The sequence below is a fragment of the Sphaerodactylus townsendi genome, linkage group LG14 (assembly GCF_021028975.2).
Source record: "Sphaerodactylus townsendi isolate TG3544 linkage group LG14, MPM_Stown_v2.3, whole genome shotgun sequence".
Lineage (NCBI taxonomy): Eukaryota > Metazoa > Chordata > Lepidosauria > Squamata > Sphaerodactylidae > Sphaerodactylus > Sphaerodactylus townsendi.
Window position 1 is genome coordinate 7473591 of NC_059438.1, and position 26986 is coordinate 7500576.

General features: G+C 43.3%; 1 protein-coding gene across 3 annotated transcripts in view; it reads left to right on the forward strand.

The window, feature by feature from the left end:
* GNAO1 (G protein subunit alpha o1) overlaps nt 1–26986 on the forward strand; it is a 170822-nt gene that overhangs the window by 136955 nt on the left and 6881 nt on the right. Inside the window, exons 7-8 of one of the 3 annotated variants that reach the window (XM_048515433.1) lie at nt 8488–8641; nt 12445–12565. The exons of 1 other annotated variant lie outside the window; for it this stretch is intronic. In XM_048515433.1, the coding sequence (XP_048371390.1) occupies nt 8488–8641; nt 12445–12565 (275 nt within the window). Of the gene's footprint in view, nt 1–8487; nt 8642–12444; nt 14664–26986 lie in introns of those variants that run through there. One more of the 3 variants, XM_048515435.1, reaches the window with a different exon arrangement.

A 26986-nucleotide genomic window follows, 5' to 3' on the forward strand; every position in this document is an offset into this window, starting at 1 on the left:
GGACTGTTTGGCATCTGCTCTGTTAACCTTCTTTGCTCAATTGTGCTTGCTCAGCTATCAGTTTCTAAATTTCTGCTTTCTTCTACTCAACCAACTGTCTGCTAAATGGATTCCTGATTGTCAGGGCTGTTCGACAGAGAATCACTGCCTCGGAGGGTGGTGGAGTCTCCTTCTTTGGAGGTTTTTAAACAGAGGCTGGATGAACGTATGTCGGGAGTACTTTGATTGTGTGTTCCTGCAGGGTGGGGATTGGACTTGATGGCCCTTGTGGTCCCTTCCAACTCTATGATTCTATATAACAGGGAACACATTGATATGGTTATAGTCAACAGCAACAAAGTTCACATTGATCACTTCCCCCCACCCCCCCAACAAGGGGAAATAATTTTGCTATAGCAATAAAGTAGAATTCTGTCAGGTGTACAATTAATGTCTTCTTGATGGATTTGTTTTTAAAGCATGGACTATGGAACTGGGAAGGCAAATGATGAGAGGTAGCTGGAACTCAAGCAGTTCAAGGGCAGTTATTTAATCTCACAGTTAAAACTACTGTGATATATAGCATCTAAAAACATTTCAAAGAAGGAAGCCTTTCTGAAAGCTAGAGGCAGGAGAAAAAGCTTGAAAGAACAGCTATATATGACATTTCATTCTTACTAGAAGACTAGCAATAAAGCCCATTGTGTGAAAAAATACAACGGCCTCTAAAAAACTAATCCTCCCAGGGAAAGAGAAGTGGATGGGGCATATCTATAGGAAATGGCACCCGGTGCAAACACTGAAATTGCACCCCCCCCCCCAAACATCCCAGCTTTGCCAAGGAAAGTCAGCAGGGTGCCTGTGAAGATGGGGAGAGTTCTTCCCATCTTCACAGGCATCCCCTTCACCGTTTGCAAATCTGGATCCCAGGATAGCCCTGCAAGGACTCCAGAGCTTAAAGAAGTGTTATTGACTGAGTGAGAAGGAGTCTGGGAGTTGTAGTCCTATCTGCCCCTTTGTACATGAGAAATGGCACCCTCTGGACTACATCTCTCAGAATCCTTTGCTTTTTCTGGTTTGTTGTCATGAACATGCCGCTCAATTATATAGTAAGATTCTGAGAAATCATCTTCTTGTCTTTGAGTTGCAAAGAATGGTAAAGCAGATGTGGCTTTTTGCAGTCTTGGCTCTGCATGTAGATTAGCTTCAAAAGCTTGGATATAGCCAGCAGTGGATGCTGCAGGTTGATACCAGCCCATTTTGACAGCCAGAATCTGTTTCATTTCAAGTGAATTCATAGCTGAGGCACCTCTTTCAAAGCTAGGGAGAAGAGGGCATGAGGTTTTTTTCTGTTGTACAATAGGATTGTTTATTTGTGGTTACTATGGCTGAATGCATAATGGGGGGGGGGAATACATAATGGGGGGGGAATTGCATACCAGTGTTAGCAACACATGATAGTTTCCAGTGTTCAGCCTACAAACAGTCAAGGAGATGGTGCTTTTATGAATTTGCTATATACTCAGACCACATCAATGGCACCTTGTACTTTCAAAGGCTTTCTTTCTCTAGAAGCACTTCCTAGAAGTAGAGGTTTTGATTCCCCCAGAATTAATCCTCCACACATGTTTCTGTTTAAACAGTATCTAATGCAACTTCAAGTGATGTGTGTTCGCAAGCCCACACAAGAGGGGAAGATAAATTCTTTTGTAGCTTTTAAGGGCTTGCATTTCCAATTCTGAGCACCATAAATTCATAAGATGAGCTGCCAATTTCAGAGTTCAAAACTGCTGGCCCCCTGCAGGAGAGACAGGGCAGACAGAGTTAGATCAGAACCAAAAAAGAGTCTTGTAGTGAGTCAAATCATTGATCTGTCAGGCTCAATATTGTCTGCTCTGACTGTCAGCATCTCTGTAGGGTCTCAGATAGAGGTCCTTTTAGCTGGAGGTGCCAGTGATTGAACCTGGGGCTTTGATGTACTACCACTGAACCACGGCCCTTTAAAGATGTTGCCTTGTACAGAATCAGAACGCTCATCTATCAATGACAATCTTACCTGCCCTAACTAGCAGCAGCTCTCCAGGATCTTGAGTGAAGATCGTTCGCATCACCTCCTACCAGATCCTTTGGAGGTGCCAGCAATTGATCCTGAACCCTTCTGCATGCAAAACAGATGTTCTGCCACTGAGCCACAACCTCTGCCTATGCTATCTCCAGCTTTGATAAGAGTGTGGATTTACCATTTTGCTGTCGATTGACTGGCAGGGTTTTCATAGGGTGAATACAGAGTGCTCAGTTACATCTGGCTATGCTCAGGCTAGCCTGATATCATCAGATTGAAAGCTAAGCAGGGTTAGTTCTGGTTAGCATTTGGATGGGAGGCCACCAAGAAATATCAGGGTTACTACACAGTTTGATGTGAATTTTCTTTGCTATCAAGTCACATATGACTTAGGGCAACTCCTGGTGGCGTTTTCAAGGCAAGAGACATTCAGAGGTGGTTTGCCTGGTATTCCTTGGAGGTCTCTATTCCAGGGTTGACCTTGCTTAGCTTCTGAGATCTGATGAGATCAAACTAGGGGTCTAGTATTGCCCAATCTCTGCTAAGTAGGTAGCTGCAGAACTACTTCCTGGTCACAGGTGGCACTGAAGCACACCAGAAGGTAGGTGGTCCATTCTATTATTTATTTTGTTCTACTATTCTGCCAAACGTTGGTTCTCAAAGCACCCACAAAACATAAAAACAATGTTACTGGGGTAGCACTGTTGGTGTTACTGGGGTAGCACTGTTGGTGTTGGTGTCAGTAGGATTAAAGTTTGGGATCTGCAGTCTATGGCTTCAAAGCCAAACATGGCTCAATGCAGAACCAAATCTGAATTCTTTAAGTGAAGGTCAGGTTGGTGAGATGTCAGAATAACCAATATGTGGCAGACAGAGATACTTACTGGGACTAAAGGACTTTTTGAAGATGCTTTTTAAAAAGGAAAATTTTGTGTGTGAACAGTAATCCAAGTGCAAACCATATGTCGATTTAGGTCTGTCCTCTAAAAAAGTTGCGCAGGGGTGTTCTTGTATATATTTATTATTTATTGTGAGACTTTGTGTGTGCCACTTCCTGATAAAAGACCCACAACTACTAGTATTTGGGCTTCAGAAACATGTTCGTTATCTGTAATATGAAGAGGTGCATATTTTTGGTTATGCCAATGGGCTTTCTTATATTAGCTTTTTCCTGACCACTTTCTGTATATTTTGATGTGGTTTGACTCTCTGGTTGCCTCTTCATGATCTCTGCATTTAAGGTTCATCACGGAGCACTGTTTGGTTCTTTATTTAACTTTCAGCAGGTGAGCTGAAAGATATTTATTATTAAAGGGCTAGTGGTTACCGTTTTAGAGTTGTGTTGGGTGGTTTGTTTAGATATATGTATAGTATGTGATCCATTCTATTTGTTCAAATCTCAATCCAATGTTTTATTGTTTTAAGACAGCTTGTATGTGAACAATGAAATTTGTAACCCAGTGGCAGCTTAAAAAAATATCAGGGAAGAGGAAGCCAAATTCGAGGATTGAGAAAATGATAGGAGATAATGATTGGCTAATGATCCTAAAATGATTGTGCCGGATGTGAGCTAGCAGATGCAATGGAGGGCACGTAGAAACCTTCTTAGTGGCCTTCACTGCCATTTCACAGGCTTTCATAAGTGTCCTGTAAGATGTTCTTACAGCTTCATCATGAGTTTTCCACCAAACTCTCTCAAATCGTATCATCTCCCACTTCTTCCTTCATATCTCCAAGGAGCTGGGTGCAAAGGATATCAGGGTGCAATCTCATCGATGGCCTCAGAGAGCCCGCATTGCCAATCCTCCATCAGCTCATCCTACGAGTCACTGGGAGATCATTCTGGAAACCAATAGGATCCATTAGTTTCCAAGGGCAAACATAAATTCACTCTCTATGTATACAGGGAGGGGTTAGGTTACTCATGTGGGCCTTCAGGGCACCGTGATCTAACTATGGCCCATTATGTACAGAAACTGGACCTGTATCTATCCCCATGCCAAAGATCAAAACCAGAGTGTAGCCTGCTCAGTGTGTGGGACCCGACACAAATTGTGAGAGTCCTCGTGTTGCCATTGAAGACATTAGGTCTGTAGCCTGCATGGAGGCAGTGTTGTCCATGTGGACATTGAAATCACCCAAAACCATTACTTTGGGAGATTGCATGGCCCACCCAGACACCACCTCCAACAGGTTCAGCAGGGTAGAGGCTGACGCTTTAGATGGACAGTATATCAACCCAATAGCCAAACTCTTCTCAGTGTCTCACACGAGCCAGCACAATCAACACCTGGGAACAGCAGAATGGTAAGACAAGGTCTCTCACAAGTGTTGCGGTTTCTTCCTTGACTTGTTCCTCTCTATGATACATTTTCTGATGCTTGGCTTGTGTTTCCTGTCCCTGACTCTCTTGGTCCGCTGCTCACGGTTCTGGCCTTGACTTCAGTGAGGTCTCAGCTCTGTGTTTTTTCTTCCTGCCCCTTGAGCATGATGTCATATGACTTCTGGCCATGTGTTTGCAGCTCCGTGTACCCTATGTTTAGCAGGTTCCAGATCTGAAGAGCTTGAAGCCCATTGCGCCAAGTGCCCTGCTCCACCTTAATGAATCACTTGATCCACAAGAAGGATGTCACAAATATTTCTTTTCAGAGGGGTGTTGCTTTCATACGACTGTAAATAACATCCCTTTGGTATCCCCACCCACACCCCATTTCTTTCTTCCTGTTTTCTAAAGGATCAGTTGAAATAAGCAGTTTAACCCATTCTTTTCTTGCTTTGCTGTTCTGAAACTTGGCAAACATTCTAGCACATTGTATATGGCACAGTAACAATTGGTATTTCAGCTTAGAATTTCTGCAATTGACAAGGATTGCAGCAAAACCAAGATGAACCAGATCAACCAAGATGGTGGCAGATTCTGCCATGCCTTGTTATATGCAAACGTAATACCATTTGATTTTTTTTTCCAACACCAAAGGATGTACAGGTTCCTGGTGCATATTAACTGTTGTCTTCTGGGCTAGCTGCAGCATTTTGAAGATCTTAAAGCAGTTTGCACCTTGGAAGACTTCATAGCTGTCCAGAACCTGGAAGATGGAGGATATTGTATTTACCCAAAAGAAAGTTTAGAGGGTTTTTTCCCCAGGTGTGCTATCAAGAAGAAAAGGGGATTGCCTTCAGGTCACATACAAGTCATAGTTGTATACCATAAAAAAATTCATTGTAAACATTGTTAAGGGGGGCACCTTACGATCAGGTTAATCTTCCTTACAGGTATCATGTGAGAAGTGTGGTATGCATAATAAAAGAGATACCTCTTCCTACTTTATTTATTTAGGTATTTATATACACCACTCTCCTTGCCAGTGGGATGCAGAGCAGCTAACAACAGTCTTCCATCCTCCATTTTATCCTCACAACAACCCTATGAAGTAGGCTGGGCTGAGAGAGAAGCCTGTTACAGAACATCCCCTCCCCACCACACACACACATTACTTGAACATTTGGGGAGGGGGAGGAGGCATGTTCATACCCTCTGCACGATCACTTGGTCATATGCAGGGGATGACATGGAGAAACTGACCATGTGTAAACCCCTCCTCAATCAACAATGCTGTTTTCCGAACATTACTGATCATGGGGAGGGTGTGTTTGCACTGCCACTTTCTCTGTACAGTGGTATTTATTTATTTTATTTATTTATTATTTCTCATTTCTACCTACTTCACCGATCCTCTATAGGGGCTCCAGGCGGTGAACAACATACAATATAAAACATGGAAGCATTAAACAGGAGTTTCTAATCCAGGCTACACAAATACATAGGCTCCACTGCAATAAAACGCTACGCCTTTAAAAATGCGCTCTAAAACCAGCGGTTAATAATTAACATTTAAACAAGGCGTCCCGCCTCAATTTCAACCCACCCCAAAAGAGGGGGGGACGGCAGACCCCTCAATATGAGGGCTCTGATGTACCAGTGCCAGGGTAGGAGCAAGGAGGGGGTATCCTGAAGATGACCATGTAATCAGGCAGGAGCAAGGGACAGGGTCAACGTACTTGTGCCCATTCTTCTTCCTCATGCAATCAGTCAACGTGTGGGCTACTACTATGACTGACTTTAGATCACTCAAGGAGCTTCATATCAGTATGAGGGATTTGAGCCTACATCTGTCAGTCCAGCACTGTAACTACCATGACACTCTGGCTCCTTATGTTTTCACAAGAAGCTCCCTAAGCCCTCCCTGGTTTTGTTCCTGTAGGTCAAGCAGACCTCCATGAACAGCACAAAGGCCAAAATGGTGGTTGGAGGAAGTGTTGGCAGAAATCACCTCTTTCTCTTCCGGAGATGGAGGTGCCCTTAAGTTTTTGAAAACAAGTAGGAGACATGTGGACCAGAAGGAACACTATAGGAGTACACCCTAGACATGTACACTGACTAGTTCAATGGTTCTGAACCTGAGTTTCCACTGCCACTGCAAAATTTGTCCACTGGACTCTGGTCTGGCTTCCACACGGTCATATCCCATGGAAGTCAGTAGGATAAATAAATGTTGGTGTGAACCAGTTTTTAAACTTTCTCTCTTCAGAAAATCCTAAAAGACCACCTACAAACCCCTGAACATCTAGACAAGAGTCCTTGCATGTTGCAAAGCATGGTGGAAACGCAAGTTTAGGAGGCAATGTCCATGCCCGCTGACCCTCACTGTTACTCGCAGAAACTAGAATGCCCTTCACACTCATACAAAGCTGTCCATTGTGCAGGGACAGTGGCGAGTAAGTTGTTTGCAGGGATCTTACTCTGCCAATTGCTGACTTTCTCTTGAAAGAATCTCCCCTAAACCACAGGGGCTCATTGTGTTTACCTGTAACACAGTTTGAGAAACCACAGTGGTCAATCAGAAACTGTGGCATCATCCTAGGGTAGGACCATTGCAAGACAGTTGGCGGAAGTTTCCGTCCTGCCTGCTCTGAAGAGTCTTCTGATGAATCTCCAAAGTTCTCTGTCTGTCTCATCTATTTCCTTTATTGATGATAATTTGTGCTCGTCTCATATGGCGGGAACTGCAGAGTCTCGCCTTCAGTGCTGCCAATTAGAAGGAATCTCTCTGGTCTGTAACCTGCTTTGCCTTTTGATCACCCCCCCTCCCCCTTGATTCTTTGGGTATGCTCCGATCTCCATTACGGCTGCTTCTCTCTGCTAATCCGTTTCCTGCTGGGAGAGGTGGCCACGTGACCGGCCAGGCGCTCCAGCTTCACCCTCTCGCTCCAAACTTCACCAGGCCTCTGCTCCATCACCACTTTTCCTCGGCCGTCTGACCTTACCTTACCAAACAAAGGCCAAAATAATGAGATTTTGAGAGACCCAACAAATTTGGCAGGTATGAAGCTTCTCTTGAACTGGAAAAAAAAATCAATACTCCAGGAGTTGAAAGCAGCCGGGGAACATAACGCTAATTGGCTGATTTTGCTGTGAGCTCTTTTCCTCCTTCATGCGCCAAACCCTGCAGCTATCTAACCAATGCACTGTTTTGGGTTGACCTCTTTTACTTTCTTCTGTATTATTTGTTGCGTGAAATCCTACTAAAAGCTGCTTCTCCTTCATTCATGTGTGTCATCTTACAACATTTGCAAAGAAAAAGAAATTATGCACACGTACACCCAAATCTAATGCTGACGCATTATATAACATTGGCAAGGCAATTTGCAAATAGGTGCTTTGGTTCTTCTTTCCTGCAGTGGTTTCCTTTTATCTTTTTCTCTTTTTTTTCCTCTTTCTTTAATTCATTCATTTATTTTTTATGTACAAGATGCTATCAATCCAACCATTTTCCAAAAAAAGGCTTTCACTAAAAAAAAAGTCAACCAAACTGCCAACACTAAACAAAATAACAAACTACTACAGCCAAAGGTCATGGCAAGGTCATTGTCGAGAAGACGTTACCTCCTGGTCTGCTTTCAACTCTCGATTAATTCGAGGACCTCATCAGTCCTTGGTTAATGTATCCAAACAAATACATGTCCCATACACACAGGCATCAGTGAATAAGATGATGGACATTTTATCAAGAATGTTCTAGAAAAATCTGCATGTAGATTTTTGACCTTTAAGGGCAACTGTAGTTTCCTCCCATACATGCATGGTGCATGATAATTTAGTTGAGCTGGTGGGGGGGGGGGAGCGGGAAATGTGCTATGCAAAACCCTATAGTTCTTTTAAACATTTTTTTTTAAAAAATCCTTACAGTGCTACTAACTATACATCAAATCTGTGGGGATTGCATCTCTGTATGTACACATTTTTCAGTCTGTACACCTTTGAATTTTATTATGTTCTCTGTTGTCAGCTTCCTTTTTGTTCTTTATTTAGATAAATCGCTATGTGTTGAAAAAAAAGGACGTTGTCGCCATCTCTTGCTTGACGCACTGTCTCCTTTCTATTGCAGAATCGCATGCACGAATCACTGAAGCTCTTTGATAGCATTTGTAACAACAAGTGGTTTTTGGGTACATCCATCATCCTTTTCCTCAACAAGAAGGATATTTTTGAGGAGAAAATCAAGAAATCATCATTAACGATCTGCTTTCCAGAGTACACAGGTAAAAAAAATAAATACCCAAAGCACCAAAAAATAAATACGCAAAGCACCAAATTTATAAATGATTCAAAAGCATGTGCGTTTTTAAATGAGTTCTGTTTGATTCTAAACTTATGCGTTTTCTGTGCTAGTCTAAGCTAAAGGAGAGGCATGAATGCAGCTGGCTGTGTGTTTCAAACAAGAAGTACTAATTTATACACAGAACCCAGCGATGGCCGATAGTTTTAGTTAGTTTTAGACAGGTTAGACTAGTTCATGAATAATAAGTCCAGCAATGGTTTTTGGTTAAATGGAGTGGCTCTATCCAGAAGCAATGAGAGTGTAAAGGCCAGAGGTGGGAAACAAATTCACAGGCAGGAAAGGGGGTGGGCTGTGGCTCAGTGGTGGAGCATCTGTGTGATATGCAGAAGGCCCCAGGTTCGATCCCCAGCATCGCCAGTTAAAAGACTCAGGTAGGAGGTGCTGTGAAAAACTTCCACCTGTGACCCTGGAAAGATACCGCCAGTCTGAACAGACAACTCACCATGATGGACTGATTGATGTCTGATTCAGTATAAGACAAATGTATGTGTTTATGTGCTCAAAAGCCCAACATTTAGGGGAGTAATTGAGAGGCCCAAGGTTTAGGTCTACACTTCAGATTAGATGTAATATTTAAGCTTAGGTTGTTAATAGTTGTGAAGCGTCTCAGACTGAAGAAGCAGTCTGCAGACTCAGATTTTATAGACCTCGGGATGTCCTGATTTGTCCTAGGGTAACCACAGGCCTCACTTCTCATAGAAATCATCCTGATCTGTCTCCAAATTGTGAAGCTGATTTCAGTTAGCATCAAGATTCAGACAATCCAGGTCACCATGGTTTGGTTTGTATCAATTTGCACTCAATAATTACCATTAAAATTAAAGAAAGACCCAAATAAAATGTCAGCCTTTTTTATTTGACAGGTGGCAGATGTTCAGATGGTCTCAGCCTCCTTATGTCAGGAGGAAGTCATGCTGGAAGCTCTGTGGAAAGGTTGGATTGCTACCAAATAACCTGACCACCCAGACACAAAAGACAGACTCAGAGAGACAAATGGTAGACTATTTAGCTTTATTGAATTATACTTGCCGAGGCAGCCCTAAAACACCCACCTGTTCTCATTTGGGCTTGACTACACAGGAAGTGGTTTCCAGGTCTGCTCTAGGTCCTGAGGATCCAGGGCAAACCCAGAAAGGATGTCCTGCGTAGGCAAGTCCTGAGTTGCTTCCAATAAAGGCAGTGCAGAGAAGGCAAAAAACCTGAGTCCCCCAGGGCCAATCTGGGGACATCAGGGAAAAATTCCTTCTCAGCTCCAATTCAGGCAACCTGTGCTGTGGTAAGAAAGCCTGTGCACTGTCGGGTAAGCATGGTGGGTGTACCAGTTACGCGCCGGGTCTTCTCAAGGTCCCTCGAAGCTCCTTACGTGATTTCATGGACCAACGTTCTGTTCTTTCGCTGGCTGGAATCCAATCAGCAGGCTCCCCTGGATGAAAACAAGGAAGATTAAAAAGGATCAGAGATATTGGGCACGCAGATACTCAATTCCTTTCTCAGGGATACTCATCTCAGAAGCATATAGATAAGGATTCTCCTGGGAAGGTATATAGACTAAAGTATCAGAGGCTTCCAAATGGTGGTCTTATAACCTGGCAGGACAAAGATCATTGTGAGGTTGGCAGGGGGGTAGGGTTGCTGGGCTTCATTGTGACTGGGCAAAGAGGGGAGGCAGACCTCTACCCTCATTTGCATAGGTTGCACTGGCAGACCTATGCATAGGTTGCAACCCCTCCCCTGCCTCCCCTCGTTGCCCAGTCACAATGAAGCCCAGCAACCCCACCCCCCTGCCAACCTCACAATGATCTTTGTCCTGCCAGGTTATAAGACCACCATTTCTGACCTCTGATGAAGCAGATGCCTCTTTCTGCCTTCCCAGGAGAGTCAGCATCTGTGTGCTTCTGAGATGGTATCCCCCAAGGTGGTATCCTCTGCGTGCCCAATATCTCTGATCCCTTTTAATCTTCCTTGTTTTCATCCAGGGAGCCTGCTGATTGGATTCAGCCAACGAAAGGGCCAGAGTTGGTCCATGAAATCGTGGGCTTCGAGGGACCTTGAGAAGACCCGGCGCGTAACTGGTACACCCACCATGCTTACCCGACAGTGCAGGCTTACAGCTGGTTGCCTGAATTGGAGCTGAGAAGGAATTTTTCCCTGATGTCCCCAGATTGGCCCTGGGGGACTCAGGTTTTTTGCCTTCTCTGCACTGCCTTTATTGGAAGCAACTCAGGACTTGCCTACGCAGGACATCCTTTCTGGGTTTGCCCTGGATCCTCAGGACCTAGAGCAGACCTGGAAACCACTTCCTGTGTAGTCAAGCCCAAATGAGAACAGGTGGGTGTTTTAGGGCTGCCTCGGCAAGTATAATTCAATAAAGCTAAATAGTCTACCATTTGTCTACCAGACTCTCTGAGTCTGTCTTTTGTGTCTGGGTGGTCAGGTTATTTGGTAACAATCCAACCTTTCCACAGAGCTTCCAGCATGACTTCCTCCTGACATAAGGAGGCTGAGACCATCTGAACATCTGCCACCTGTCAAATAAAAAAGGCTGACATTTTACTTGGGTCTTTCATTGAAGCCTGTGGTAATTATTGGGTGCAAATTGATGCAAACCAAACCATGGTGACCTGGATTGTCTGAATCTTGATGCTAACTGAAATCAGCTTCACAATTTGAAGACAGATCGGGATGATTTCTATGAGGAGTGAGGCTCATGCGCTGATGCCCGGTCAAGTAATGCCTGAAGCAAGAAGGGAAATGACAGACCAGATGGTGCTGTTGGACTGTACCTGCTACAAACTTTCCCTATCTTCTATACTGCAGTTGCCCCCCTAGTGCAGGTTGTAGAATGCTGAGGGCTGGCTGTCTCCATCTTGGCGTCTTACTCTGGGTGACCATTTTTGAGTTCCACCTACTGGGACCTGTATTCTCTCAGCCTAATTGTGGGTTGCAAGTAGGCTAAAGTAATGTGGAATGTAGCTGGAGTTAGGAGAGGAATTGGGAAAGACTTAGGCGAATTCTGCAAGCGCCAAAAATAGTGGTGTGAAAATGGTGTGAAAACGGTGTAAACCTTTTTACACCGTTTAAAACCATTTTACACCATTTTCACACTGCTGTTTTTGGCCCATGCGGAATCTGCTTTAGAGCTGGCTGGATTCAACTCTGTGAGTCCAGCTATTTGTGCCTTATATAAATACTAGTATAAGAGTATATAAATACTTATATAGATACTAGTATTACTGACATTCAGAAATACATCAGTATTATTAATTGTATGTACATCTCATTTAGCTTGGAGTTTTGTCATGGCAGAGCTGACTTAGGATCTCATAATGCAGATAATTTGAAGAAACCCAAACTGTGATTCTGCAAGCGCTCCACTTTGATTCTTGCGCTACCCTGTTTCCCTGAATATAAGACATCCCCTGAAAATAAAATGTAGATGTTTTGCTGAAATGCGAAATATAAGGCATCCCCCGAAAGTAAGACATAGCAAAGGTTTTGTTTGGAAGCAGGCCGATGAACAGAACACAGAAAAATAAGACATCCCCTGAAAATAAGACATAGCACATCTTTGGGAGCAAAAGTTAATATAAGACTGTCTTATTTTTGGGGAAACACGGTAGTGAGGAGTAAATCTGGGGAGAGAAGGGGCATCCATTCAGATGGGTGGGGCTTCTTTGTGTATCAAAATAGACTTTCTCTTGGCTTCATGTTTCTTTCTTGCAGGCCCTGGTTCTTTCACTGAAGCTGTGACTTACATTCAGTCTCAATACGAGAGCAAGAACAAGTCATCTGACAAGGAGATCTATACGCACATCACCTGCGCCACCGACACCAACAACATTCAGTTTGTCTTTGATGCTGTAACTGATGTTATCATTGCCAACAATTTGCGTGGATGTGGACTGTACTAAGGCCCTCTCTTCCTTTCTTCTTTTCCCATCCTTCTCCGCCTGGAATGCCACCTGCCTTTTCGGCCAATGGTCTCATTTTTATTTCTCTGACATACTTTGCATCCTACGCATTTAGACCCATTCATACAGCTTTTAGTTGAAACAGAAAAGTTACCATAATTCACAGTTCCCGTTTCAGTATTAATGTGGTAAAAATAGCATTGTGAGGGCAAATGTATTACCACAGACTGTCCTCAAGCACAGCCAGAACCTTCTCCTTTCTGGCTTCAGCCTGGTGGAACTCTCTCTCAAGTGAGCTCAGCGGGATTTGATGCAATTCTGCAGGGTCTGTAAGACTTAAGATGTTCCACCAGGCCTACAGTTGAGGACAACAACATTTTTCATCTTATCTGGCCTCTCCCGTTTCCTTTCCTTCTACCCTCCCCTTTTACCTTTATCTGCCTACTTTTATTTCCCATCCTTTTCCTGTTGAAGATACCCTGCTGTTTCTCTTACCATATTTTTCCTCTCTTGACTGGCTCCCATTACTTTTATGTAGTTAAGGCTGCCACCGGAATTTTAATAAATACTGAGGATCTTAAATTGTAAATTATATAATTTTCAACTGTAGTTGGAAATCGTTGTGAGCCATCATGCGTCCAGTTTGGTCAGGAAAAGGTGGATTAGAAGTTGAATGAATAAATATATTTTACCACAATTATTCCCAGCATAGCATCCATGGGTACCATGGGACCCACTGATGTTGCCCACTTACTTCTTCCCAAACCCACCTCTTCCCCAGACCAAAGAATCAGTCTTGGCTTTCCTTCACTTTTATTAGAGCAATATAAATTTCAGAAGACTCAAGGAGGCAGCACCTTGGATGTGAAGGGAGTGTCCAGGAAGGAAGAAACAATTGCCCTGTTATAGAAGGAGGTTAGACTTGGAATTTCCAGTCATTTTCTGATTGCTCCCATGGCAGCCATCTTATGATTGTTCATACTTCCCATAGCATCCATTTTGTGGTGGTGGCCACAACCCTTTTTCAACATTCCAAAAGTGCCCAAGGGCTCAACAGCATTGGGGATCTCTCTGTGTGAGTGTGTGTGGAAGGGGAAAGTTGCCCATAATTTCTAGCAAAATGAAATGGAAAAATTATTTCCTGCCCAACTCTTGACAGAAAATTTGACACCATTTTCCCATTCTCTTTTCCTTGCTTTTAACATTCTTTTATTTCCCCTACCATCCCACTTTTGGGATGGGTATCAGTATTGAAGCTTACACAAAAGAATCGGAACCCTGCATAAATATGTAAAGAAATCTAGATTGATTCATGTTTTTGGTATAAGATTGACATGTCATGTTGATACCAAAAATTAATAAATCTGGGTTATTACATCTTAAAGCTTTAAAAACCCCATATAAGATTATGATAAAGTTACCAGACATGGCCTGGCAACCAGCAGAAAGTGGGGGAGGGCAAACAATGTGACATCACTTCCAGGGAAAATGCTGAAGTCGCATCGTGCCTCTCTAGGAACCTATTGAAAATCTATAGTAAAGCAACAGAGTTTTGGTGGCTTTTAGAGAGCACTGATATCTCTTCCAGCCTTTTCTCAGAACTGATGTCAGCCATCTCTAGGAGTCATTGAAAACTCTTTGGTTTTACCATATTCCAGTGGTTCTGAAAGAGGTGTAAAGCACTTCATGTTTTCCCTGGAAGTGAAGTCATCCATTAGCCCAGTCGCCATTTTTAAGACATTTTCTCCTGATGCTACTCCAAGCAGTGGCTGGAAACAAGAGGTAGGGGCTGGGGGTTCTGTTCCCCCCAACAGGGGACTGGCAACTCTAGTGTATGGTGAGCAGTCCATTTTTCTCACCAATTTAACCAGTTTCTCATTAAAGATGCTTAGTTTGGAGACAGTCTGACTCTACTTTCTACCCCTAAAGTTAGATGGGTAGTATAGTCGACAATATCATGGCTTAATTTGAAATCTGAGGACTATTTTTTTTAATTACAGTACTGTAACTGATGCTTGTCAGTGTCTCATAATAGGAACTGGTTATAGAACAGTGGTAGGGAACCTGCGGCTCTCCATATGTTCAGGAACTACAATTCCCATCAGCCCCTACCAGCATGGCCAATTGGCCATGCTGATAGAGGCTGATGGGAATTGTAGTTCCTGAACATATGGAGAGCCGCAGGTTCCCTACCCCTGTTATAGAAGATATTACTAAGTATCTTGGAATAACCTAATGCAGTGGTTTTTAAACTGCCTTCTGGGGCACCCTTGGCTTCTTTAGAAGCTTTTCAGAAGGTCCTCAATGAGAAGATCAGGAATGGTGGACAAAGGTCCCTCACATATAGAGATGGGGAAGCACAGTAAAGCAGAAAGATGGCTGTTTCTCAAAAAAATACTCAGTTCACATGTGGTGATGATGAGGCCAAGTCAGACTGGGTGCCTTAGAATGTGCTCCCGAATCCTCTCTGACACACAGGGATTCAGAGAAACGAAGGCCAAAAGTTTGAAACCCTGCTGACCTAATGAATTTACGTTACTGGTAACAGTTTTTACCTCAAGTTTCAATAGGTTTAATCATTGCTTGAGATATTTACGTAGCAATTTTTTTTCTGTGTGATTCTTTGCACATCTTTCTTCAGTGATTTTAGGCTCTCATTCTTTGGTTGCTTTTTCTTGGCTGTCCATTGTCAACAGTGCTTGTCTCCTGATACACATTTTAAGTTGTTCACCTTTCCACCACAGATTAGTTCAGATGTGGAATTCTCATTCTTCTGGAGAGTGTGTGTGTGTATGTGTGCTCCATTTGCAGATTATGTACTTGATTCTGTTCCTAGACCCAGTTCAGACTCTGTACCCAGGCATCAATCCATTCCCATAGTGAAGATGCACTCTGTCATGCACCTAAAATAATTGTGGGATGTAATCCTTCTACATGGATGCCCACATAGGCAATCCTGTGGAAGAATTGCATAAATAGGACCATTGCACAAATTAGGTGCATAGAGGAAAAAAACATACTCACTGTTCTTCATACAAATAGAAAAGATGAGTGAATGGGACTTTAGGAGATTGTGCATTTGCTATGACTGGACACACATGGCATGTATGTGTAGAGAATGGGCAGTTTTCCATCAATTGCTTATACACCAGCCATTTATACACTTACTGCTTCAATGCAGCTGTGTGCTTCACAGTGGGATTTTCCCACTGGTTTCCATTTAAAAAGGAAGTCTCTTGCTTTGAGAGTCTTGAACTGGTCCGCCATTTTGCTTGCCTGCCACTTCCTTTCCTTTCCATGCAACCTCCCTCTGGGAAGGCTGGCTGCCCCCTTTGGGGGGAGGTTCCGTCTTTGGTCCATTGATACTTCAATAGACCATGTCAATTTCACTGATCTAATGAATTATCAGTAGACCAGCAGCATGAAAATAAAAAGAACAGTATGGCCAGGAGAGCTGTTGGGTAAGCAGTGGGAGGTGTGGAGGAGAGTATTGTATGGCCTTTGCTTGCCCTGCGAAGACAGGGGGAAAGTCACACTTTACTTGTTTTTGGAAACTGTAGGGATTCCTGATCTTTGGTGCAGTGAGTTTGGGAGTGGGAAAATGGCGTGCACAATCAAGAATTTGACCCTGTGGGACTGTTCACTGACCCAAAGGGACTGTTCAAACCACAAGTGCATAAATGGCCATAATGTCTTAGTGACTGTTCATGACTACTTGGTTGAAGGAAGGAAGGAAGGAAGGAAGGAAGGAAGGAAGGAAGGAAGGAAGGAAGGAAGGAAGGAAGGAAGGAAGGAAGGAAGGAAGGAAGGAAGGAAGGAAGGAAGGAAGGAAGGAAGGAAGGAAGGAAGGAAGGAAGGAAGGAAGGAAGGAAGGAAGGAAGGAAGGAAGGAAGGAACAATGTATATTCAAACCAGAAGTACTCCCAAAATGAACAAGACCTTAGTATGACTTGTCACGCTACAAAGTTGAAGTTTCAGGTTGGCAACAGTATGACACTGTAGTAGCAGAACAAAGTTTAATAGCACCTTAGAGACCAACAAAAATGTTATGGATATAAAGTTTTGTGAATCAAAGCTCAGTTTATTAGTGAAAGCTCACAAAAGTTTATATCCTCAACATTTTTGTTGGTCTCTAAGGAACTACTGGTCTCAAATTTTGTTCTGTAGATTTAAACACTCTATCCTCCCAGGGAATGCTGTAATTCTGTCGCAGCAAATAGTATTGAAAAGCCCTGAATCTACCACTGAACAACGCATGTGGGTTTTCATAGACATGATAGTCAATTGCTTGTAGTAAATTGGAAAGAGGATCAAATTTTGCTCACCCATTTTTTTAAAAAACCCTGTTTAAAGAAAATCCCCAGGACTACAATATCGCTTGAGCTTTTTAGGAAATGTTCTATTTTCTCAAGTGCAAAACATTGGTTCTTTATGTATGTATTGCTTACCCCGCAGCTTTTAACTTTGCAGTGGGTTTATTTGTTATGGATGCATTGGAAAATGTGTTAGTTGCATGACGAAAGCAATCTCGAGGGAATGTTTGAGGATTCGGGACTATATGCAAAAAACAGGAGGCCAGCGTGCATTTACTGTGTGGAAATATGTGAAGAACTATTTAAGAAGGGAAAGAGGGACATGTTGAAGGGAGGTGCAAGTGAGACAGATAAAAATTAACATTCTGGGGTTAAGATGAATTGTATGGAAAGGAGGGGCAGTTGGTGTTACAGAGAGACAGTGTGGTGCATGGTTAGTGTATCGGACCAGTCTCTGGGAGATCTGGGTTCAAATCCTCACTCTACCTTGATGTTCACAGTGTGACCTTGGGCCAGTCCCTTTCTCTCATCCTCACCTACCTCTCAGGGTTGTTGTGAGAAGTAAAAATGGAGCAAGAAGAATTATATGTGCCACCCTGAACCTTAGAGGGAAGGCAAGGCAAAAGCACAGAATAATTTAAAGGATGCATGTAAGCTACCCAGAAATTCTCCAATCAGATCTCACCCCTGCAATAGAATCACAAGTTGGCCTGGGGCAGGCCTCTTAGTCTTAGTCATCACCACCACCCTCAGTACAAAATCTACCTTACAGGGATGTTGTAAGGTAACTGAGATAATACACATGAAAGTTTTGAATACTTGAAAGTGACATGTAGATGTGGCTGTGATTACGACACAGAATCCTGTACCTTACCAACTATTTATTTCTGGCAGTCTTTAACCTCTGCAGCATTTACATCAAGTCCAAGAATAGTGAGTAGATATTTCCCTGCCTCTTCAGTGCATACTCATGAGGGGCTCCTAGTCAATCTGAGCTGGCAGGCCCCAGTAAATGAATGTTGTTTTATATAGTTGGTGGAGAAAGATCTGTAGAGTTTTAGGACTCTCTTCTTTCATCTGCTGTTCTTTGCATTTCATGACAGCTCAACAATACATTGCTCTTTTTACAAAGAAAGATAACCTTATTACACTTGTACCTCCATGCCATGGAGAGAGGGGGGGAAAGTGAATTTTCAGACTCTACAGATAGTGCCGAATCATCAACATTTTTCTATTACCATTCTGTGAGGCAAGAAATGGGGACAGATCTCTCAGTCATATTGCTGTGCTCATTCATTCATTTTGTGGCCATAAATAACAATTCAGTGCCAAAGTAATACTTCTGGGGTAGCTGCATGGTATGTTTGGTGCCAACGTCTTCCTTCCCATTGAGATACCCTTTGATACCTATGCAAGGGCTACAGAACATGTTTTTTAAAAATGTCCCAAGGCAATCCAAATTCTGTACCCAGAAAAAGGGTTAGTCAGACTGACAAAGTAGCAAGCTTTCTAATTTTGCACAACATCTGTTTGTTTGTAGTTTTGAAACAATTATTCCAATTTCGCTAATTGTGGGAAGACTGGGGATGTTAAAGTTTCTCCCTCAAAGGTTGCATGGCCTGGATTCTACTCATGTGCTGCCACTCCCATGAGAAAGTTTGAAGCCTTCCTCTAACACACAGGTGTCAAACTCGCAGCCCTCCAGATGTTATGGACTACAGCTCCCATCACCCCCTGCCAGCATGATGCTGGCAGGGGTTGATGGGAACTGTAGTCCATAACATCTGGAGGGGTGCGAGTTTGACACCTATGCATGATAAGGAGACTTCCTCCAATCTTCTTCTGCTGGAGGGAGCTCTCCTTAATTTGGAGGATGACTTCAGTAGACTGGTAGGATGGGGTGGGATCTACATCAGTGTCTTATTTGCTTCTCTTTCTGGCTTCTGAGAGTTCAGCAAGGATTGCCTGTACGCTTTCAGGTATTTTATAGTCATATGGATCAGAAACTTGAAGGAAGGAAGGAAGGAAGCTGAGGTTTTCAGGAAACTAAATTCAATATCAGTTACTAAGTTCTGCTTGTGCAATCATAATCTATGGTTGGTCTTTTACATATCTGCAGAAAGCAATGTTGTGGCTGTTCTTGTGCAAATGTGTCCCGCTAGCTCCCTCTGCTGATGTTATAATAGCACAACTTTGGCTTGATGAATAGTTGGATACTGGGACCAAGTCATATTTTGCACAACAGGCAAGCTTTAACAGCAAAAAAAACCCTGTCCAGTGTGAAGCAGAGAGACACAGGGAAATGCTCCAAGGATCCCAACTGGAGTATTTTTCTGTGCATGTCCAAACATGCCTGCAGGCTGCTAGGGTTGCCATTTGCCCACCCCCAACAGGAGAATCCCTGCAGCACTCATGTTTCCCCAGCTGCTGCTTAGTGGACCAGCAGGGTGAGGAAAGAGGGCTGAGAAAGGGAAATCTTCCAATGCCATGACGTCATGTCCAGCTGTGTAAGCAGAAGTGATGTCAACATAGTGAAAGATTGCCATTTGGGCAAGTCCCACCCCCACCAGTCACCCTGGAGTTGCCAAACAAGGGCTGGCAGCCCTACCTCTGACAGAACGGGTGAAAGGACCAGTGGGACTACTCTAGTATGGGTGGGTGTAAATATGACAGACAGAAACTGTTTTACTATACCATCTTCCTGCCACGAAAAAGCCCCTTATGGTTATACAGAGAACATCCTCAGCCAGAAACTCTTAGAATAGCAATCAGAAGGTTAGAGTTAGTGCCCTGGTGACCTCTTACCTTTCTAGCCTTAGCAAATGTTTGTTGTTTTATACCTGACATCAGAAAGCACAAAGTGCCCCCCCCCAGATAAGCACAAAGTTTTGCATGCACACAAAAGCTTCTGAGATGCTCAGAAAGTTTCAGGAAGAAGGGATGGTGAAGTATTTAAAAATCCTAGTGCAGAGGAAGAGCATGCAAGTGGATTTTGCTATTCCACACAGCTGCAAAGTGCATTGAAAGTGGATTGAAAGTGCATTATTCTGCATGTGTGGAAGGGGCCCTAGTATCTGGAGCAGCCGACATGCTCCAGGAAAAAAGATGGCTAGCTACACTGTAAGTTTAGCCCTCTGATTGCATTCATTGCTGTCTTTTGTTGGAACCCTGCAATTTACTCCAGAGAGTTGCAAATCACATTTTACACACACGCACACACACACACACACACACACACGCACGCACGCACGCACGCACGCACACACAGGGGCAGTTGGTGTTACAGACACACACACACACACACACACACACACACACACACACCAGGTATATTTTTAATTATGTTTCTGGAGTGGAAGACATTGGGGTAACCCACCCTAAATTATTGTTTGGTTTTCCCTTGCAATGGCAAATTGTAGTAATGGGAGCAGAACCAAAATTCTCTCCTCCCCACCTTTCATCGCCCCATTTGCAACCTACATATAATACTATTTTTTTCCTAAATGACCAAAGAAGGTGCCTCATGTGCCATCACAGGAGATCTTGCTTTGGACAGGAGTAGCCGCTGCTGCTTCCCCCCCGCCCCCTCCATCCCGAGATCTTTTCATTTAAAAACAGTGGGTGGGGAGTGCCCTTCAGCCACAGAGGGAGTTGCTGCCATCAAGACTATGAAAAAAATGGTGGGAAGTGTTAAATAGGTGGGCAGGAAAAGGATAATTTTGTGTATCTTTTCACAGGGATATCCCAATATCTCTCATTTCAAGCTGGAAAGAGTTCGTTGGCGAATTTTCGGCTTAGTTTTAATAACAGGGCATTTACAGGAATTTTGTTCCTTGACCTGGATGGCCCTGGCTAGACCAATCTTGTTAGATCTTGGAAGCTAAGCAGGGTTGGCCCTGGTTAGTACCCCCAAGGAAGTCGAGGGCTGCTACACAGAGGCAGGCAATAGAACTCTGGCTCGCCTTTTTTCTTGGCTGTTACCATAAATTGGCTGTGATTTGACGGCTTTTTCCACCATAGAGATTTTATGCTGTCACTGTATGAATGTCATCCTTTCCATGCTAGGCTGATTCATCTGAATAATCAAGAATAATATTGTTCTGTTTTCTCTTCTGCTTCAAAAAATAATGGGGGGGGGGGGGCTTTTTTGAGATTCTCGGATCAGGGAAGGCTCTTTCTGATGGAGGAAAGTGTCTCTGCAAGTGGGATTCAGCCCTGTGTGCTAAAATATGGCATCATTAAAATATTTCAAACAAGCAGCATGAAAAACCACTAAGCCAAAGATCGAAGAACATGCAACTGAGGGCCTAATAAAAGTCATGAGAATCTTCTCCAGACGTCATGTCTGAAAGGTTGGTGCTGTTTGCAATACAGTTCAACGCAAATAGCAGAGTCCCCAGTTCAAACATCAGCTCAGAGCCAGCATGGTGTAGTGGTTAAGAGCAGGTGCACTCTAATCTGGAGAACCGGGCTTGATTCCCCACTCTGCCACTTGAGCTGTGGAGGGTTATCTAGTGAACCAGATTAGCTTGTGCACTCCAACACATGCCAGCTGGGTGATCTTGGGCTAGTTACAGTTTGTGGAGCTCTCTCAGCCCACCTACCTCACAGGGTGTTTGTTGTGGGGGGGGAGGGAAAGGAGATTGTAAGCTCCTTTGAATCTCCTTACAGGAGAGACAGGGCGGATATAAATCCGAACTCTTTTTCAGCTATTAACTTCTTAGGTCCCCTTAGAAAAACACCTATTTTCTCTCTCATGCTGCCCCTTGCATGAATCTTAAAAAACAAGAATACCAGTTTTCTTTGTGCAGTTATTGCGTTACCAGAAAGAAGCATGAGATTGTGCGTCTGAAGTGTGCCATAGCAGTGCTTCACACCATCATGTGCAAACACCTCTTCTGCTTAAGGATCTACCTTTGGCCCTCTGAGTTGCCATATGTGGCCCACTGAACCTGGAAAATTCAAATTGACTTTTTTTGTAGTGGCTGCTATTTTTACACTAATCTATCATGGGTTCCTTGTGAAAATATACATACCGGTATATTCCCCAGCTGCCCTTTAGACATAACCCCTTGGAGATGTCCTTTGGGTAAAGGTTAAATCTAACAGCCTGGATTTAACTGTCCACTGGGGCAGCCCCGTGAGAAAGTTAACACTGTGCCAATTACTTCTTTGATGGAGCTGAGGGAGGACTAAATCTGCCTCTTCTTCTTCTCCGTCCCAAAGAGCCGAGGGCCTCAGTTGCCTCCGACCTGAGTCCTTTTCAGGTTATGCACACTGTGAGCTTAACAATTCCGCACAGATTCTCCTCATATATACCCTGTCACTGTGTTGTCTGAACAGATGCAGTAGGCGCATTTACCATGTGTGAACCGCTCCAGCACATGTGAACTGATCACTCCATTTTTCAAGAGTCATGTACATATGTATCGAGGTTGTACATCCATGGTAAATATGTCTGTTGCCTTAGTTCACACAACATGGTGGTCGCATATACCAGGAAGGTCATGGGGAGTGCGTCCATGTTGGTGGTGGTCTCCCAACGCACAGCATTGCAATGTCTGAAAAAAGCTACAGGCAACATACATAAAGTTGGATCAGAGGAGGAAGCACATATAAAGCATCTGTTGCCATGCCAAGTTCACCCAGAAATGCATACAGAAATCTACTTCTGTACAGGCATGTCTCCAACTTCTGTACGTGCATGTGCCCATCACCAACTTCATCTAGCCAGCCATTTTCTCTTTGTCCTCAACTTAACAATGCACCACGTTCTTTAGAACAGTATGCTCACCACCAGTCTTTTCTCTGCTTTCCATCCGTTTCCCACTCTTTTTACCCTTTCTTTTCTCACCGTCTACTCAGGCAGTCACGCACAAACACGCACACTGCAACTCCGAAGGCTCATCAAAAAAAAAAATCTCCTTTTTCTTTGCCACTTAACTCCAAGCGCTGTTTTCTTTTTCTTTGCACGTTCAATGGATTTGAACTGTACAAACTGCCTTTTTCATATGGAGTGTGAATGATTGCCCATCGATTTAATACGTCTTTTAATTCTTATTGTAATAATTTATTGGCTGTCCGTAATATATTTATTAGTTACCAAATGTTAATAAAGTGCCAGCTCTTTTCTAGTGTGTGAGACATTTTATTGAGCGTTCCTGTCCCAGGAAGCCTTCCGAAAGGATCACTATTAACCATCTGTCTTCCGTCCTGGGAAATCCGTCTGGATACATAATAGATATTCATTATATGCTGCATTTGTCGATCTTCAGGCAGCATTGATTCTGTCTCTGGATCTCTTTTATTCGATAAATTAGAAGCGTCTTCTATCACTAAAAGGCTCTTCTTTCTCATTTGCATTCTCCATGTCCAAGTTGCATTGACAGTAAGATGCAGCAGAAAGGGACACTCGTCAGACAAAATTAATACTTATAAAGGAACCAGACAGGGATGCCTTCTAGCTCCAATGCTTTTTACCTACAATATTAATAGCATGGTAAATTGCCTATGTGCCGCTGATTTACATCTGCCTAAATTGCCCCATTGGCATATTTCTATGCTGCTCTATGCCAACAGTGCCATTTTATCGTCTAGATAGAACCCTTGTTGGTCTGAGAAGAGTTCTTGCTAGGCTGACTCTCTACTGTTAAAAAATAAATATTAACAATATCACGAAATAAGGTGATGGCACGTGGCAGATATCCAAAGACTAGGGTGTGGAGCATCAACAGTCAAAAGGTAAAGCAGGTAAATATATTTACAGTATTTAGGAAGGGTCTTACAGGCCTTGGGATCTAAAGCTACTCATTTGGGAGAAAGATCAGCTCATAATATTACATTTCTTCACATTATGGAGGGTCATTATGTCCCTGCCAATACAAAACTATTTAAGACAAAACTTTAGTTCAGCTGTTGTGTGGATCACATTTTGGACCATTGGCCTCTTGTTTCATGCCACTTGAAAAGTTCCTTAGAGTCACTGTTCAGATCCCCAAATGGGTATCAAACTTGTCAGAATGTCTTGAGACAGGGATGTTGAAAGCTGAAGCGAGGGTTTGCCTCTCATCTCTCAATCTATGGCTGAAGATAAATTTAACCCCCAAGGTCTGTTACTTTTAGTTCTCTACAACAGCTTTGAGAGCCAGCATGGTCTAGTGGTTAAGAGCAGGTGGATTCTTATCTGGAGAACCGGCTTTGATTCCCCACTCCTCCACCTGAGTGGCAGAAGCTTATCTGATGAACCAGATGTGTTTCTGCACTCCTACATTTCTGCTGGGTGACCTTGGGCTAGTCACAGTTCCCTCAGAACTCTTTCAGCCCCACCTACCTCACAAGGTATCCGTTGTGGGGAGAGGAAGGAGCTTGTAAACCGCCTTGAGTCTCCTGCAGGAGAGAAAGGTGGGGTATAAAATCCAAACTCTTCTTTTTTCTTCAAAGTGGTTAAAGGTTGTTGGAGAAACAACAGAGAGACTTGGAGTTTCCTTACCTTGCTTTGCTCAAGTTAAGTAAAGAGCAAGCAAAGCAAGACAAAAAATGGAAGATACTAAGCAATAATCTGATCTTTTTTAACTCATCTATTTTATGCCCAATAAGCAGATACATTCTTCCACTGGCTTTTTACCTATCTGCTCTGGAAATTATTAGACACAGGAGAGCCTTTACACTAGCCAAGTATTCTGCTTTACCCTCTGTAATGTTGGAGGGGAGATTTAATAAGACCCCTGGGGTGGAGAGATTTTCCTCCTGCAGGTCTGGGGAAATAGAAACTTGCACATGTATGTTTTTGGTGCACCTTCTATAATGTGGCTTAATTGTAGTTCACGAATAAAACTCCAGGACTCTCTGAAAAGGCTCAGGTTAAAAAAAATCTCTCAGATGGGAATTCCCGACTAACCAGCTAAGTCCCTAAGTTCTGTTTAGTAACATACAGAGTTCGTCAGACCCTAAATATTGGAAATAAGTAGTAATTTTCTTTCTTTTTAGGAATGTTTTTAAAGTGGGTTGACGTTTTAAAGCGACTTTTATTGACCAATTTGTTTTTGTTCTATGATTTAGGATTTACGCTTGTGTACGTGATATTTATTGTGTTTCTAATCCTGGCTATGTGCCGCAGTAAACCGGGTTGTTGTTGTGGCTGTTGTTGTACAAGAGAGGAAGGATGGCCCTCCAGCCAACTGGCTAAAGAAATATTCACAGGTGGCTTCCTTCTGCAATTGTGATTTCACAAGCATGTGTTCACAAGTCAAGCCAAGACTTTTAGTCATCACTATTAAAAGCTGCATTCTTTGGGGAGTAAAGCAAGCAGAGGCACGTAGAATCAGCAGGAAACGTCTGTGAGTTTGTATTTCACGCGCGCGTAATTGGACAAGTGGCTCTTTTCACACCTGCACCAATGTTGAAATTGAACTCGTAAAGGAGACCTGTTTGTTTGTTTGTTTATTTTATTACATTACATTTATACCCCGCCTTTTTCTAATCTGCCTCCTGACCATGTGTTCATTGGAATATGCTTGCGTAGACTCTGATCACAGGTTTCAGTTAATTCAAGGGCATGTCCAGCAGGCCCAACTTTGCTCCTCTTTCCGTACATTCATTTCTACATGGATGATCATGAGAAGAGGGTGCACGTGTGTGCGCAAGCAGGTCTGTTGTCTGCATACCTGCAGGTGGGGCAGCTCCAAAGGCCCAGGTCTTCCGGCAGGCCAACCACCGCCTCCCCCACACAATGTGCCTTTTTCCTGCCTGCTCACTTGTGACTGCCCTGCCACCCATACACCCAGCTGTACACGCTGCCCAGTGGGCAGTTCCAATAGCCATGAGCATGGTCAATTGGAGGACTTGTGAGCAGTGAAGGGGAAGGATTCATTGGCTGTTAGTGACACACATGGGCAAGTGGACATAAAGAGAGGCCCCTGGGAATTCTCTACCCAGGACCCTCCAAAATCTAGAACCAGCCCTGAAAGCATTATGTCTGCAGCAACTGGCATGCATTGACTAGCTGTTACAGGTAGCTATTCCACAGAATCAGGATTGCACACGTTATTGTTACCTGCCTCAAAATGCTCATCAAAATACATTGCATTATCATGGGTCAAAGAAATGCTGTGCTCTGAGGCAGAAAAATATAATGAATATTTGTCATTTCTTCCCACCTCCTCCCTTTTCACAAATTTGCAAAATTTCAAAGTGGCATCTGCCGTGATCATTTCCAGCTAAAACCAAACAGAGTCTGGAGTGTTGTGTGGTTTCCGGGCTGTATGGCCGTGTTCTAGTAGCATTTTCTCCTGATGTTTCGTCTTCATCTGTGGCTCGCGTCTTCAGAGGATCCTCTGAAATGTGGTTTTGCTATTAAATGCTTCATATGGGGACACTGTTTTAATGAAGCATACCTCCAAGAATGTAAAATTGCGGAGTGACATTTTCTGATTCTGCTCTGGATGGAGTTTTGGTTTTGTTTGATTGTCTTCTTCCAAACCTTCTCCGGCCCTAAGCTGAGAACTTTCTGTCGGGAATAAATGGTGCCTTCTGTCGGGAATAAATGGTGCCTTCTGTCGGGAATAAATGGTGCCTTTATGGGATCCATTTTTAAGAATGAAAAATAAGGAAAGGGTTAGCAGAGACAATTCACCTTGCTGTGATACTGCCCTGTTGAAAAAAAATCCTCAGAGTGAACAAAAGGTTCTTTTCCAGGCAACATATAATTCATTTTCAGGTTTGATAACAGTTAGTGTCTTAAATAGTTTTACAAAAGAAAAAAAAGAATTTGATTCAGGTGTCTGATGCCTGAAGCAGTGGCTATTATCCAAGATGGCAAAAATCTGAACTTCTGGATTCAGAAAAGTATACCTCTGGTACAACAGATGCTGGGGACAGACAGAAAGGTTTGCTCCACACCCTGCCTGTAAATTGGAAACAGAACAAGTTGAGGGTCTAGCCCACAGATTTCAAACTCGCGGCCCTCCAGATGTCCATGAACTATAATTCCCATCAGCCCTTGCCAGCATAGCCAATGCTCATGTTGGGAAGGACTGATGGGAA